The sequence below is a fragment of the Galeopterus variegatus genome, unplaced genomic scaffold (assembly GCF_000696425.1).
Source record: "Galeopterus variegatus unplaced genomic scaffold, G_variegatus-3.0.2 Scaffold3125, whole genome shotgun sequence".
Classification (NCBI taxonomy): Eukaryota; Metazoa; Chordata; class Mammalia; order Dermoptera; family Cynocephalidae; genus Galeopterus; species Galeopterus variegatus.
This window is the reverse complement of record NW_007729236.1, coordinates 162,266-175,030: the sequence shown is the minus strand read 5'-3', so window position 1 is coordinate 175,030 and position 12,765 is coordinate 162,266. Positions and strand designations below refer to the sequence as shown.

The 12,765-nt window shown below is 37.7% G+C and overlaps 1 protein-coding gene across 1 annotated transcript in view; it reads left to right on the top strand.

Moving 5' to 3' along the window:
• LOC103599842 (zinc finger protein 709-like) overlaps positions 1–11,822 on the top strand; it is a 28,380-nt gene extending 16,558 nt beyond the window's left edge. The window contains exons 5-10 of the mRNA XM_008584009.1: positions 613–2,073; positions 2,242–2,827; positions 5,506–5,597; positions 7,003–7,094; positions 11,210–11,302; positions 11,529–11,822. Coding sequence (XP_008582231.1) covers positions 613–2,073; positions 2,242–2,827; positions 5,506–5,597; positions 7,003–7,094; positions 11,210–11,302; positions 11,529–11,822 — 2,618 coding nt within the window. The remainder of the gene's footprint in view (positions 1–612; positions 2,074–2,241; positions 2,828–5,505; positions 5,598–7,002; positions 7,095–11,209; positions 11,303–11,528) is intronic.
• The last annotated feature ends 943 nt before the right edge of the window (positions 11,823–12,765 follow it).

Genomic DNA, 12,765 nt, shown 5'->3' with positions numbered 1-12,765 from the left:
GTTAAATGAAAAGCTTGGAGGAAGCTAACTTTATGTAGGGTGGAGAAAAGGATATTTTATTCTTTGAAAAATTTCCACATTCTTATAGCTATTTTCTAAGGGAGGAGTATAAAGCATATAAGTATAAATGCAAAATCCTTTTCCTCAGCCATGTTCTTGCATATGTGACAAAAAATTGGCTCATTTCTATACTTGAAAGTAGCTGATGAAGGAAAACCTAGCCGTCTTCATAGTAAAAAAATGAGAAAATAGCAGTAGGAAACACCCATTATTGTAAAAATAAAACAGAGAAAATGGTGTAAAGAAATGAAAGGTGCTTAATTGGAAACTACAAGTAGCCAGAAAATAAAAATTCTTAAATATTTTGTCATAAATTAAAATTTACAAATGAACAAAGAAGGAAAGAAAAACATGATATAACATTAGAAAATATATTAATAAAATATTACATTGTCAATAAAAAAAAATTCCATTAACTCATGAAACCAATACTCATTGTTTTTTTAAATAAAATCTTTTGTTACAAGGATTGAAAGGTGGTTCTTTATGTTTACCTGAGCCGTCAATGAGATGTGCTTCTGTGTGGTTCAGTTATTATTTTTGTCATTTCAGATGTTCACATAGATGATGACCTAGTGGAGAGGAACCAAGAAAGTCACGGTAGAGGTTTGCAGCAAATCATACTCACCAACAGCAACACGTCATTTGAGGAGAGAGTTGTGTTAGGAAAATCATTTTATCTGAATACATATCATGTTTTAAATCAGATTATAGATAATGGAAACCATTCAGGAAATGGACATGAGGATTTTTACACATGTCAGAATGCACTTCTTCCTAGAGAGCCTGATGAGATGCCTGCTGGAAAGAAACCTGATGACTATCATACAACTGTAAAATTACCCAGACATCATGAGCATTTTAGTCAGCATCCCAATATTCAAACTGGGAAGCAGGCTTTAGAATACAATGGAAAAGGGAAATCCTCCAACACAGAGCCAATGACTTTTACAGATAAAAATATTCACATGGATGAGACCAACTATAAACATAATGAATATGGGAAATGCTGTGGTAAGTCAGCTGTCATTGCCCAAGAAACAAATCAGGTAGAAAGGAAAACTTTTCTATCTGGTATATGTGGGGAAATGCTCTATAAAAAATCTGAACTCACTAAGCATCAGATTATGCACACAGGAGAGATACACATTTTATATCAGAGAACTCACACAGGTGAGAAACCATATGAATGCAAAGAATGTGGGAAAGCTTTTAGCAAAAAGTCATGCCTCTGCAAGCATGTGAGAACTCACACTGGTGAGAAACCATATGAATGTCAAGAATGTGGAAAGGCTTTTAGTGAAAAGTCATGCCTCTGCAGGCATGAGAGAACTCACACAGGTGAGAAACCATATGAATGTAAGGATTGTGGGAAAGCTTTTAGTGAGAAGTCAAGCCTCAGCAGGCATAAGAGAACCCACACAGGTGAGAAACCATACGAATGTCAAGAATGTGGAAAAACTTTTAGTGAAAAGTCACACTTCAGAAGACATCAGAGAACTCACACAGGTGAGAAACCATATGAATGTCAAGAATGTGGGAAAGCTTTTAGTGAAAAGTCACACTTCAGAAGACATCAGAGAACTCACACAGGTGAGAAACCATATGAATGTCAAGAATGTGGGAAAGCTTTTAGTGAAAAGTCACACTTCAGAAGACATCAGAGAACTCACACAGGTGAGAAACCATATGAATGTCAAGAATGTGGGAAAGCTTTTAGTGAAAAGTCACACTTCAGAAGACATCAGAGAACTCACACAGGTGAGAAACCATATGAATGTAAAGAATGTGGGAAAGCTTTTAGTGACAAGTCAACCCTCAGCATACATCAGAGAAATCACACAGGTGAAAAACCATATGAATGTCAAGAATGTGGAAAAGCTTTTAGTGACAAGTCAAAGGTCAGCATTCATCAGAGAACTCACACAGGTGAGAAACCGTATGGATGCAAAAAATGTGGTAAAGCTTTTAGTGAAAAGTCAAGCCTCTGCAGGCATGAGAGAACTCACACAGGTGAGAAAGCATATGAATGTCAAGAATGTGGAAAAACTTTTAGTGACAAGTCAACCTGCAGCTTTCATCAGAGAAATCACACAGGTGAGAAACCATATGAATGTAAAGAATGTGGGAGAGCTTTTAGTGACAAGTTAACCCTCAGCATTCATCAGAGAAATCACAAAGATGAGAAACCATATGAATGTAAAGAATGTGGGAAAGCTTTTAGTGAAAAGTCTAGCCTCTGCAGACATGAGAGAACTCACACAGGTGAGAAACCATATGAATGCAAAGAATGTGGAAAAGCTTTTAGTGAGAAGTCACACTTCAGAAGGCATCAGAGAATTCACACAGGTGAGAAACCATATGAATGTAAAGAATGTGGGAAAGCTTTTAGTGACAAGTCAACCCTCAGCATTCATCTGAGAAATCACACAGGTGAGAAACCATATGAATGTCAAGAATGTGGGAAAGCTTTTAGTGACAAGTCAAGCCTCTGCAGGCATGACAGAACTCACACAGGTGAGAAACCGTATGAATGTAAAGAATGTGGAAAAGCTTTTAGCCTAAAGTCAAGCCTCAGCATTCATCTGAGAACTCACACAGGTGAGAAACCATATGAATGTAAAGAATGTGGAAGAGCTTTTAGTGTAAAGTCAAGCCTCAGCATTCATCAGAGAACTCATACAGGTGAGGAACCATATGAATGTAAAGAATGTGGGAAAGCTTTTAGTGGAAAGTCAAGTCTCTGCAGGCATGAGAGAAGTCACAGGTGACAAACCTTATGAATGTAAAGAATGTGGGAAAGCTCTTAATGAAAAGTCAACCCTCAGCATTCATCAGAGAATTCACACAGGTGAGAAGCCATGTGAATTTAAAGACTGGTAAAGCTTTTATTCAAAAGTCATACCTCAGCAGCTATTAGAGAATTCCCATAGGTTAGAAATCATGACCATGTAAGGAATGTGGAAAAAATTTACTGGAACTCACCATAATAGACATGAACAAATTCACACGTGGGAAAATCCCAATAAATGTAATGGCTGTGTGAGGTTTTGTCATAAATCACACATCAAATTTCATCAGAGAACTTACTCCTAGAAGAAGCCCTATAAATGCACAACTGTCTGTCCCATGGTATTGGATGTTGGTTCCAGGAGCCCCTATTGATGAAAACACTTGCAAATGATCAAGCACTTTCTATACATGGTGTACTGTTTCAATATTACCTATGACTTTTTTCCATGTCCTTTCCATTTTGACTAGAATATTTATATTTATATTACTGAATACAGAAGGAATTCCTTATAAATAGGAGCTATACTGTTATTTTTTACTTCTATTATACTTTTGTTTTTTCTTTTGATTTTTAACAATTTTTTTAAGTGGTTGAATCAGCAGATGTGCCACCCTCAGATATAGAAGGTGGTCAGTAATTGTGAAAATATCTTTTATCAGCAATTATACAGCTGGCTATAGTTAGTGTATTGTTGGCTAGAGCATGGTGCTGATAACACCATGGGTCCATGTACTGGCCAGCCACTGAAAAAAAAGAAAGAAAAGTAAAGTAAAAAGAACTCACACTGAAGCATTTGTGAGGTAATTTACATGGGGGGAAATTGTGCATGGATTACACTGGGTTATGTATTTTCTCAAAAGCACTTTTCTCTTGTACACATGCCTGCAATCCCAGACATTAGTTATTGTGTGTGCAACCATGTAATTTAGCTCTGCTCAGGGAAGTATGGATACAGGTGATAAACATTACTTCCAGGCCAGGCAGTAAAAAAAAGTTCATGCATTTGTCTGATTTCTCATTTTCTCTGGGACTGAAGGGCAGATGACTCCTACCCTGGAGTTGAGGGGCAGAGGTGAGAGAAATCCACCATTATTTAAGACAGACTGAATTGAAGAAATCATAGTTCTTTCCAACTCTACCCCCACATTCTCTATTCATACTTTATGTAAGAAATGCTTACTATAGTCTGCCATTTTATGTGTGATCTGTTACAAGTAGCACACTGTGCTGACTTTATGAACTTTCTGAGAGAGAACAGTTCTTGAATATGAGCATGTTCACATAGGAGAAAAGCCTGTATTGTCACCTTTTACACCCAAGTCTGCTTATGGGGAGATACAATGCAACAAATATGTAACACCGTACCAGGCAGGGATTTCTCATTGAACAGTGACAATAAGTTTATCTTCTTCATTAATGCAATGCCTTCACCTGTAATAGCTCTATTCAGATAATTTTTTTTTTTACCTCAGGTTTTTCAGTTTGGTTCTAGGAATTTGTCCATTTCATGTACATTATCTAATATATTTACATGCCATTGTGCATATTATTCTCTAAATATTTTTATTTGTGAGGATGGTGGTAACGTCTCCTCTTTACTAAATTTAGTTATTTGTGTCTTCTCTCTCTCCTTTTTTCTTTTAAAAAATTTTTTTTCGGTATAGCTAAAGATTTGTCAGTTTCTCTAATCTTGATGAGCCTAATTTTGTGTTCTATTCTTTTATGTCTTCCCATTATCTGTTTCATTGATATCCCCTGTAACCTTGATCTTTTTCTTCCTTCTGCTTACTTTAAATTTTTTTTGCTCTTCCTCTTTCAGTGTTTTCTCATATAAGGTTAGATTACTAATTAGAGATCATTCTTTTTTAATATAAATATCTACATCTATAGACTTTCCTCCAAGGTTCTCTTTGTCTTCCACATTTTGTATATTGTATCTTCATTTTCAGTCATATAAGTGTAATTTCTAATGTCCATTTTGAATTCTTTGACCTATTCATGGTTCTAGAGTATGTTGTTTCCTTCTAACAAATTTATTTTTAATTGAAATGTAATGTAAAATAGAGCAGACTTTGTAAACTTTAAGTGTTTTAACTTTGTAAAGTTAATTTATCAGACTTTGTATCACACTTTGTAAAGTTAAGTTTCGTGTGTGATAATGTGCTTCAATTGTTCAAGTCTACAGATGTGTACTGATATAAAATGTATTTCTTACCATGGGCTGAATTTCAAAAACGTCTGAAAACCACAAATATTCTTACTCTATTTGCCTTTGAAATGCATTCACCAAGTTGCCTCTTTCTTGTAATATGGTCATCGCACACATATGCCCGGAAAAAGAAAGGTCTTAATTCCTACTGTACTCGCATCCATGTGAGTGTGTGTGTGTGATACTCTCTTGTATCTTGTGCTACAGTTTCCCTCTGCTCCTCGGCCCCAGGCCTAAAATAAAAATCTCAGCCCAATGCATCTGCACACATTATGTGAATAGAATTTGTGGAGTTGGGTCGCCATGAGTAAATGTTGACAATAGGGTGAAAAAGAAAGGAGCCTCAAGTGCCTGACAGTGTAGGGCACTCAGGCCAACTCAGATGTGCCGAAGAAGTGCTGGATTCACCCTTGTCAGGAGCTCTCCATTCCCTTCTTTTCAGAACTACTTCTTTCATCACCTTCACCCTTATTCTTAATGCCTCTCCTCTTAAGAACGAAATGCTTTCTCCTCTGACTTGTCTTCTCCCATGCAGTATGAATGAGGCATTGGGGCTCCAGGACATGCAGACTGTGATCAGAACACATCAAAAGCAAATTCTTACTCCTTTACTATCTCTTTTTCTCACTTTTGGTTTGTAGACTCTCTCCCTTCTTCTTTCCCACACTCAGTTCTTCCTCATACTCTTCCTCATTATAAGGCTCACAGACTGGTGCAGGGTGTAAGTGCTCCAGATCACTTGACAGCAGACAGAGTAAAGGTTTACTAACAACATAAGAAAAAAATGGTGAGAAAGCAGAGGTTAGAACTTCCCTACCTTCACAAGTTTATGGCAGGAACTCTATTTATGTCTAAGATAGGCGCCATGGTGGCCGCTGTGTGCACACAAGTTATGTATGTATTATCTGTCCTCTGAGTGACAAAGTTTCTCTCTTTGACCAAACTCTAGCGTGGCTCCTCTGAGCCCTCTTCTGAACTAGACTTCAACCTTGGTCTGTAAAGGTTTGGAAAAAATGCTAACATGATTTCTACCAGGTAAAGATTCTACCTTCCAGGGATGACTTCAGTACCCGTTAAAGTATCCATCTGAGTAAACTGAAGGCTGAGAATGAATCTCCTGTTAGTTTCAGCCAACACCTGAAGGTAGACCTATCTGCTAGCCTGGGAGGAAGGGCAGAAGCCTGCCTTCCATAAGCAGTTAGTGAACTCAGATGGCTTTTACATGAGCCCACCCCCTTCCTGCTTTTGCAGGTTTTCACAACCCAGAGGCCACTGATCCTCTGGCTGCACTGTCATTTCGCATACTATCTTAAAAATTTCTCATACTCTTAAAAATTCCTGGTCAGCTTTGTACAAATAGCAATTGAGTTTACTATTTTTCCTTGTACGGTAGCTTACCACTGCTGAAAATCTGTCCTTAGCAGTGTGATGAATGACCAACTTTATCTTTCTTGGGAGCTTCCTTTTCCGCCTATTTAAGTCCCGGTCCGGTATGGGCGCGACACTGAGGGTTGCGATCCGTTGCCAGTCATGAAAAATGACAAAAAGGAAAAAAAAAATTTCTCATACTCTTAAAAATTCCTGGTCAGCTTTGTACAAATAGCAATTGAGTTTACTATTTTTCCTTGTACGGTAGCTTACCACTGCTGAAAATCTGTCCTTAGCAGTGTGATGAATGACCAACTTTATCTTTCTTGGGAGCTTCCTTTTCCGCCTATTTAGGAGCTGAGAAACTTACTTCTGACTTGATTTGAGATAGCAGACATCTCCTGTTATGGGCTGGGACTGTGCTAGGTGTGTTAAAACCACGGAGATAAATGTTCCATCCCATCTCGATATTTCTAAGCTCCCTTACAGTTATCAGAAGACTACTTATGGCTAATAAATCACCTCCAATAAAGCATAGAAGATCCAGTGTCTGGCCTGTAATGTGCTCCAGATGAAGTAACTCTCAGAATTCAGAACCAGAAACAGCCTCAGTCCCTGAGTCACTCTGAGCAACAATATGCACCCCTTGACCTGCGCTTAAAGGTGAGTGAGAAATATGTTCTCTTTGCAACCACTGAGATAAGATTATTGTTAAATGGAGAACAATAAAGTCAAATCTGGTGTGTTTCACAGTCTGCAGCTCTCCACACCACATAGAAGGGAGCACGGACATGTGCTGAGTTCAAATGATAGAAGTGGGGGTTCAGAGAGGTGAGGCCACAGGAATTTGCAGGCAGAGTTGTGGAAAGGAAGGAGCAATGCAGAGAGAGAGATCTTCATATGTGCATATCCTCCAGAGTAGATAACTGTAGCACCGCATGTGCATTATGGGGGTGGGAGCGTGTGTTGTGGGGGGAAGACCATGATGCTTGCAAAAGATGAAGAGAGCAATAATCAGGAGAGTAAAGGGCTCTATGGCCCTTGGAGATGTATTGTGTGCCTAGTCAAAATGATAGATGAGGTGCTCCATGTGGGCTGGGCTCTGTCTCCTCTCCAACCAGATGCAGCCCTCTCTTCACCTAGGCCTGTCTGGGTTCAGTGGTCTCCAAATGCCCTCCATTTAAAATTTTGTAAGTGTTGCAAACTGTTGTCATCTCTCCATTACTATTTCTCTCAGGGTTCCCCCATCACTAGCTTTAGACTGCAGGTACACAGGCCTTCTGCTATCCCTCATTCTCCTGTGCATGTCGCTTGCTTCTCCCGAGTTCTGTCAAGATCTCTGGAATATCTTGACCTGTGCTATGTGGACAAGACCTTGTAAATTTGAAGAAAGCTTTTGCTTGGGCTCCCATCGTTTTCTATGGGAAGGGGCTTGTAAGAGAACTAACAGGGTCAGCATCAACATGTAGAGAAGAGAACTTTTTGCAACCACAAGCCAAGGTAGCAGCAGCCATTAGAAGATAGAAAATGAAAGGAATGATTCTCACTGTGACCTCTGGAGGGCGTGTGGCTCTGACAGCACTTTGATATTAGTCCAATGACACTGATTTTAGTCTTCTGTCTTTCCAAATATTGAAATAATATATTTCTGTTGTTTTAAGCCATTATGTTTGAAATGATTTCTTATAAAAGCAATAAAAAATTGGAGTCCCTTGCAGCTTAATTCTTCTATTTGTATCAAGCAGTTGTAGCCAACAATAACTGGTATTTATAAACAGTGATCAGATCTGTTGGAAAACAAAGCAAAATAGATTTTAAAACATAAAATTTCATTAGAGAAAATGAGGAACATTTTATTATGATGAAAGTGTCTATCAGTAAAAAAGTTCAGAAGATGGCTAAAACAGTGATTAGATATAAATTTATACATGTGAACATGTATATTAAAAATGAACAATGATATGAAATCAACAATCTAAGCTTTCACAAAAAGATACTCAAAATAGGGTAAACAGATTCTAAACTAAGCATAAGAAAAGGAAAAAATAAACTTACAAAAAAAAGCAATGGAGTAGGAAATAAAAAACAAGAAAGAATAATAACTTTAAAGAAAGTTAATAAGGGCCGGACCGTGGCTCGGGAGAGTGTGGTGCTGATAACACCAAGGCCCCGGGTTCGGATCCCATATAGGGATGGCCGGTTCGCTCACTGGCTGAGCGTGGTGCTGACAACACCAAGTCAAGGGTTAAGATCCCCTTACCGGTCATCTTTAAAAAAAAAAAAAAATTAATTAATCTGCTTATTTTTTCCCTGGGAGGCAATATTAGATCAATGATTTTCATACATTTTTGAAGTATCTCACATTAAGACATATGTTTTACATTGTGACCTAGTACATATATACACATATAACTGAAAAATATCATGAAATAATGTTTACTCTCTACATGTTCTTGGCTAATTTTCTGTTGAAAGTTAATAAAATATCAGAAAAGTTGACAACTTTTCAGCTAGTTCAAGGGGGGAAAAAAAGAAGACTCAAATACTTAAAAAATTAAAGAGGTCGTTACTACCAACCTTACAAAAATAAAGAAAATATTACAGAAGAATAATATGAAGGATTTTATGCCAATATGTTAGATAATTTGGATAAAATGGAGCAATTCCTGGAAAGAGACTGCTGAAACATTCTCAAGAAAATAACAATTTGAGTACACCTTTTACAAGTGTTTTAATAATAACTACACAATGAAAAGTTTATATTCAGAAACTTCACTAATTCTACCAAACATTTGGAGATTTAATATTAAGTCTGCTTGAACTGTCCAATAAATAGAAACACAGTAGAGACATTTTTATATTCGTTACATGATTCAGCTTTACTATGATACCAAAAGCATACTGAGATATCACAAAGAAAAAAAATTCAGACCAGTTTACCTTGTAAGTATAGGTACAAAATTCTTCAAAAACAATACAACCAAATAGAATTCAGCAACATATAAACATAATTATCCCCAAAGAACCTAAATTCTCCAGGAGTAGAAGGTTCGTTAACAGCTAAAAATCATTTAACATAGTATATCATACCAATACAATAACAACAACAAAAAAAACAACCAAAAACAAAAAAACCACACGAACATCCCAATATATGCTGAAAATGAATTTGGCAAAATTTAACATCCTTTTATGATGAGAACATTTAACATAGGAATAGAAAGAAACATCAACAACACATGAAGTGCATTAGAAAACAAACAAATAATCAAAAAACCCACAGCTAACATCATTCTTCATAGTGAAAGCCAGTAGACTTATTTTCTGAGATCAGGAACAATATCAACACATCTACTCTCAAAACATCTTATTGCTGTGCTGGATGTGCTGGCCAGGATAATTTGGCAACAGATATAAATCAAAAGCACCTACATTGAAAAGGAAGTGCAATCATCGGTATTCACAGATGACCCGATCTTGTATTTAGAAAATCATAAGGAATTCACTAACAACTATTAACACGAATAAACAACTTTATGAAAGTAATAAGATAGAAGATCAAGGTACAAAAATTAGTAAAATTTCTGTATATAAGAAACAGTCCCAAAATAAAATTAAGAAAATGATCCTACACAATAATATCAAAAGCAAACACAAGTAACTCAAACAAAAGAAGGGTAAACTTGAATAGTGAAAACTACAACACGTGACCAGTGTGGAAAGACTTGGTATCATTCCTGAGCCTTCTGTGTTTGGCTCTGAAGACTACCTTAATAGAAAGAGAAAAGGGATTTCATTCGTGGACTTTATATTGCTTAAATGGGCTCAGGGTGAGTCCTACACATCCAAATGTGTATTACTGTCTCCATTTTTATGGACAGAAAACAGGCCCACTAACAAAAGGAATGAGAATCTATATTTTAGAGGATGGAATATAAACAATATTGATTGCCCTTGCGAACCCCTGCTAATCCTCCTGTGTTTAAAGGATCCCCAGATATGGTACCAATAAGTGTTTAGTGTTTTTATTATTAATACTTTTTATTATGGTAAAATATATACAAAAGGTTTGTCCTCTTAAGTATTTTTAAACATACCATTGCATAAAATTAAATACATTGACAGTGCTGTGTGAACATCACTTCAATCTATCCAAAGCTTTTCTTGACATCCTAAGCATTATCTCTACACCAATTAATCAATAACTCCTCATTATTACTTCCCATTCAGTTTCTAGTAACCTGTAATCTACTTCTCTCTCAATTTTTCAACTTAATTTTTAAAAATTGTCCCATGTGAATTGTACATATTTATGAAGTAAAATGTGATATTTGGGTACATTTATACAGTGCGCAGAGACCGTATCAAAGTAATTAGCATGTTTTTTTTTCTTTCTTCTAAAGCCCATGTGGTTTTAGGCCCCAACACGACTTCAGGCCAGCTCACTCCAACACACCCGTTCTATAAATCTGCTGCTTTATTTCACTCTATACACAAAAGCAGTTTTTCCGACTGTGTAATGTAATCCACTGAAGACTCACAAGTTAGTTTAGTGGATGAGAACGTTTTTTCGTCGGCTGAAAGAGTTATATTGATTTGCTTGTTTACAACTTTAAAGAGTGACGATTTTTCCATAGTTGAGAATACATTTGTAAAAGATAGATGTGGATTCTATGACAGGAATACCTATATCAAAACTTAAAAAAAAAAAAAATACTTATGATAATTGACTAGTTGACTCAAATTTGAATTTCCCCATCATTCCCACAATCTCCCAGGTTGACAAACCAGGAGTTAATGAAGACCCAGAATGTCACATTGTCATCACGTGGATAGAGGCCACCCTTTGCTCAGCAGGTCCTAGTCTCCTGGTAAGGGGACTCCCTGCTGGGCAAATATGCAGAATGTGTTTCTTTGGTTCCTAAGGGAACCCAGAGAGACTTCTGGGAAGTGTAGTCGGCTACCCAGTGACGTCATCAGCACAGGACTATGGGAAGGACTGGCCAGGGTGCCTCTGCGCATGTGCCGCTCCACCCACTCCCGCCATCTTTCCCGGCTACTTTCTGACCTTTCGTCTCTCCGGACATTTTCCCTCAGGTTTTGGGTTTGGATTCTGTGCCCCTGAAGGTTAGTGCTGGGATGAAAGAGGAACCCGCGTGTCGTGGGTGGACCCTGGGGGTCAGGACGGGGTCCCAGCACTTGGTGGAGCAATGTCGGCGGGTCTCACAGTGGCTGGAGCTGATGGGCCTGTGCACGCCACCAACGTGCGACAGGGGACACGTGCGCTGTCAAGGGTCAGAGTGTCCGAGGTCAGGGCGTGTCAGGAAGAGCAGGTGTGGCTTCCGCGACCCACAGCTGACAGTCCTGGGACTGAAGCTGGCCACGGGGTAATGACGTCTGTGTGTCGCTGCATTCTGGGTGGTTGTTTTGTTTTGAAGGATTTTCAACGTAGACTCGCAAGATAAACCGATCTGACTTTTTTCTGTGATAGCTCAGGACGCTTCCGGTGTGGTAGCAAAACTGCGTCGTGTGACGAACAGAAACGCGTCTCCGCTGTGCTTCTGCTTTTGGACGGTTTGAGCAGACTTTATAGTAAGTCGTGCTCAAATGTTTGGTAGAATTAAACAGTGAAGGTTGTGAACACAAACTTCTGCTGGTGTACACTATTTTATTCTTAAAGCACCAGCAATAGATCTACTCAGATTATTATTTTCTTGACTCAGCTTCAGGAGTTTTGTCATTCTAGGAATTTCTTCAGTTTTATCTAGATTATCTAACATATTGGCAAATAATTCTTCGTATTATTATTCTCTAATATTTTCTTTATTTTTCCAAGGTTGGTAGTACTGGCCTCTCCTTAACATTTAGTTGTAGTTATTTGAGTCTTCTCTGTTTTTTACCCCTTGGTCTAGCTAAAGACTTGTCGATTTTTTAAAATTTTATTATATTTTATCAATATACAATGTAGGTGATTTTTGTCAATATTTTTGATTTTTTGTTAACGTTCTTACAATTTTATTGTTATTCTTTATTGTCTTTCATTTTCTGTTTCACTGCTGTTTCTTGTAATTTTTTTCTTATGCTTACTTTAGATACTGTTTTCTCTACTATTTTCAGTTTCTTGATGTAGAAACTTAGGTTATTGATTTGAGATCATTGTTCCTTTTTAATATACTTTATTCCTTTTTCTTATACTTGATCGGAGAGGGCCAAGATCAAGATGGCGACTCAAATGGGTGTGAGGTGGAGGTGTGGGTTGCAGTCAGCATGAGCATGGGAGGTGTGTGCTGAGTTCAGGTTCCAGCTCTGCCATGAAGGAGCCTGTTACTAACCC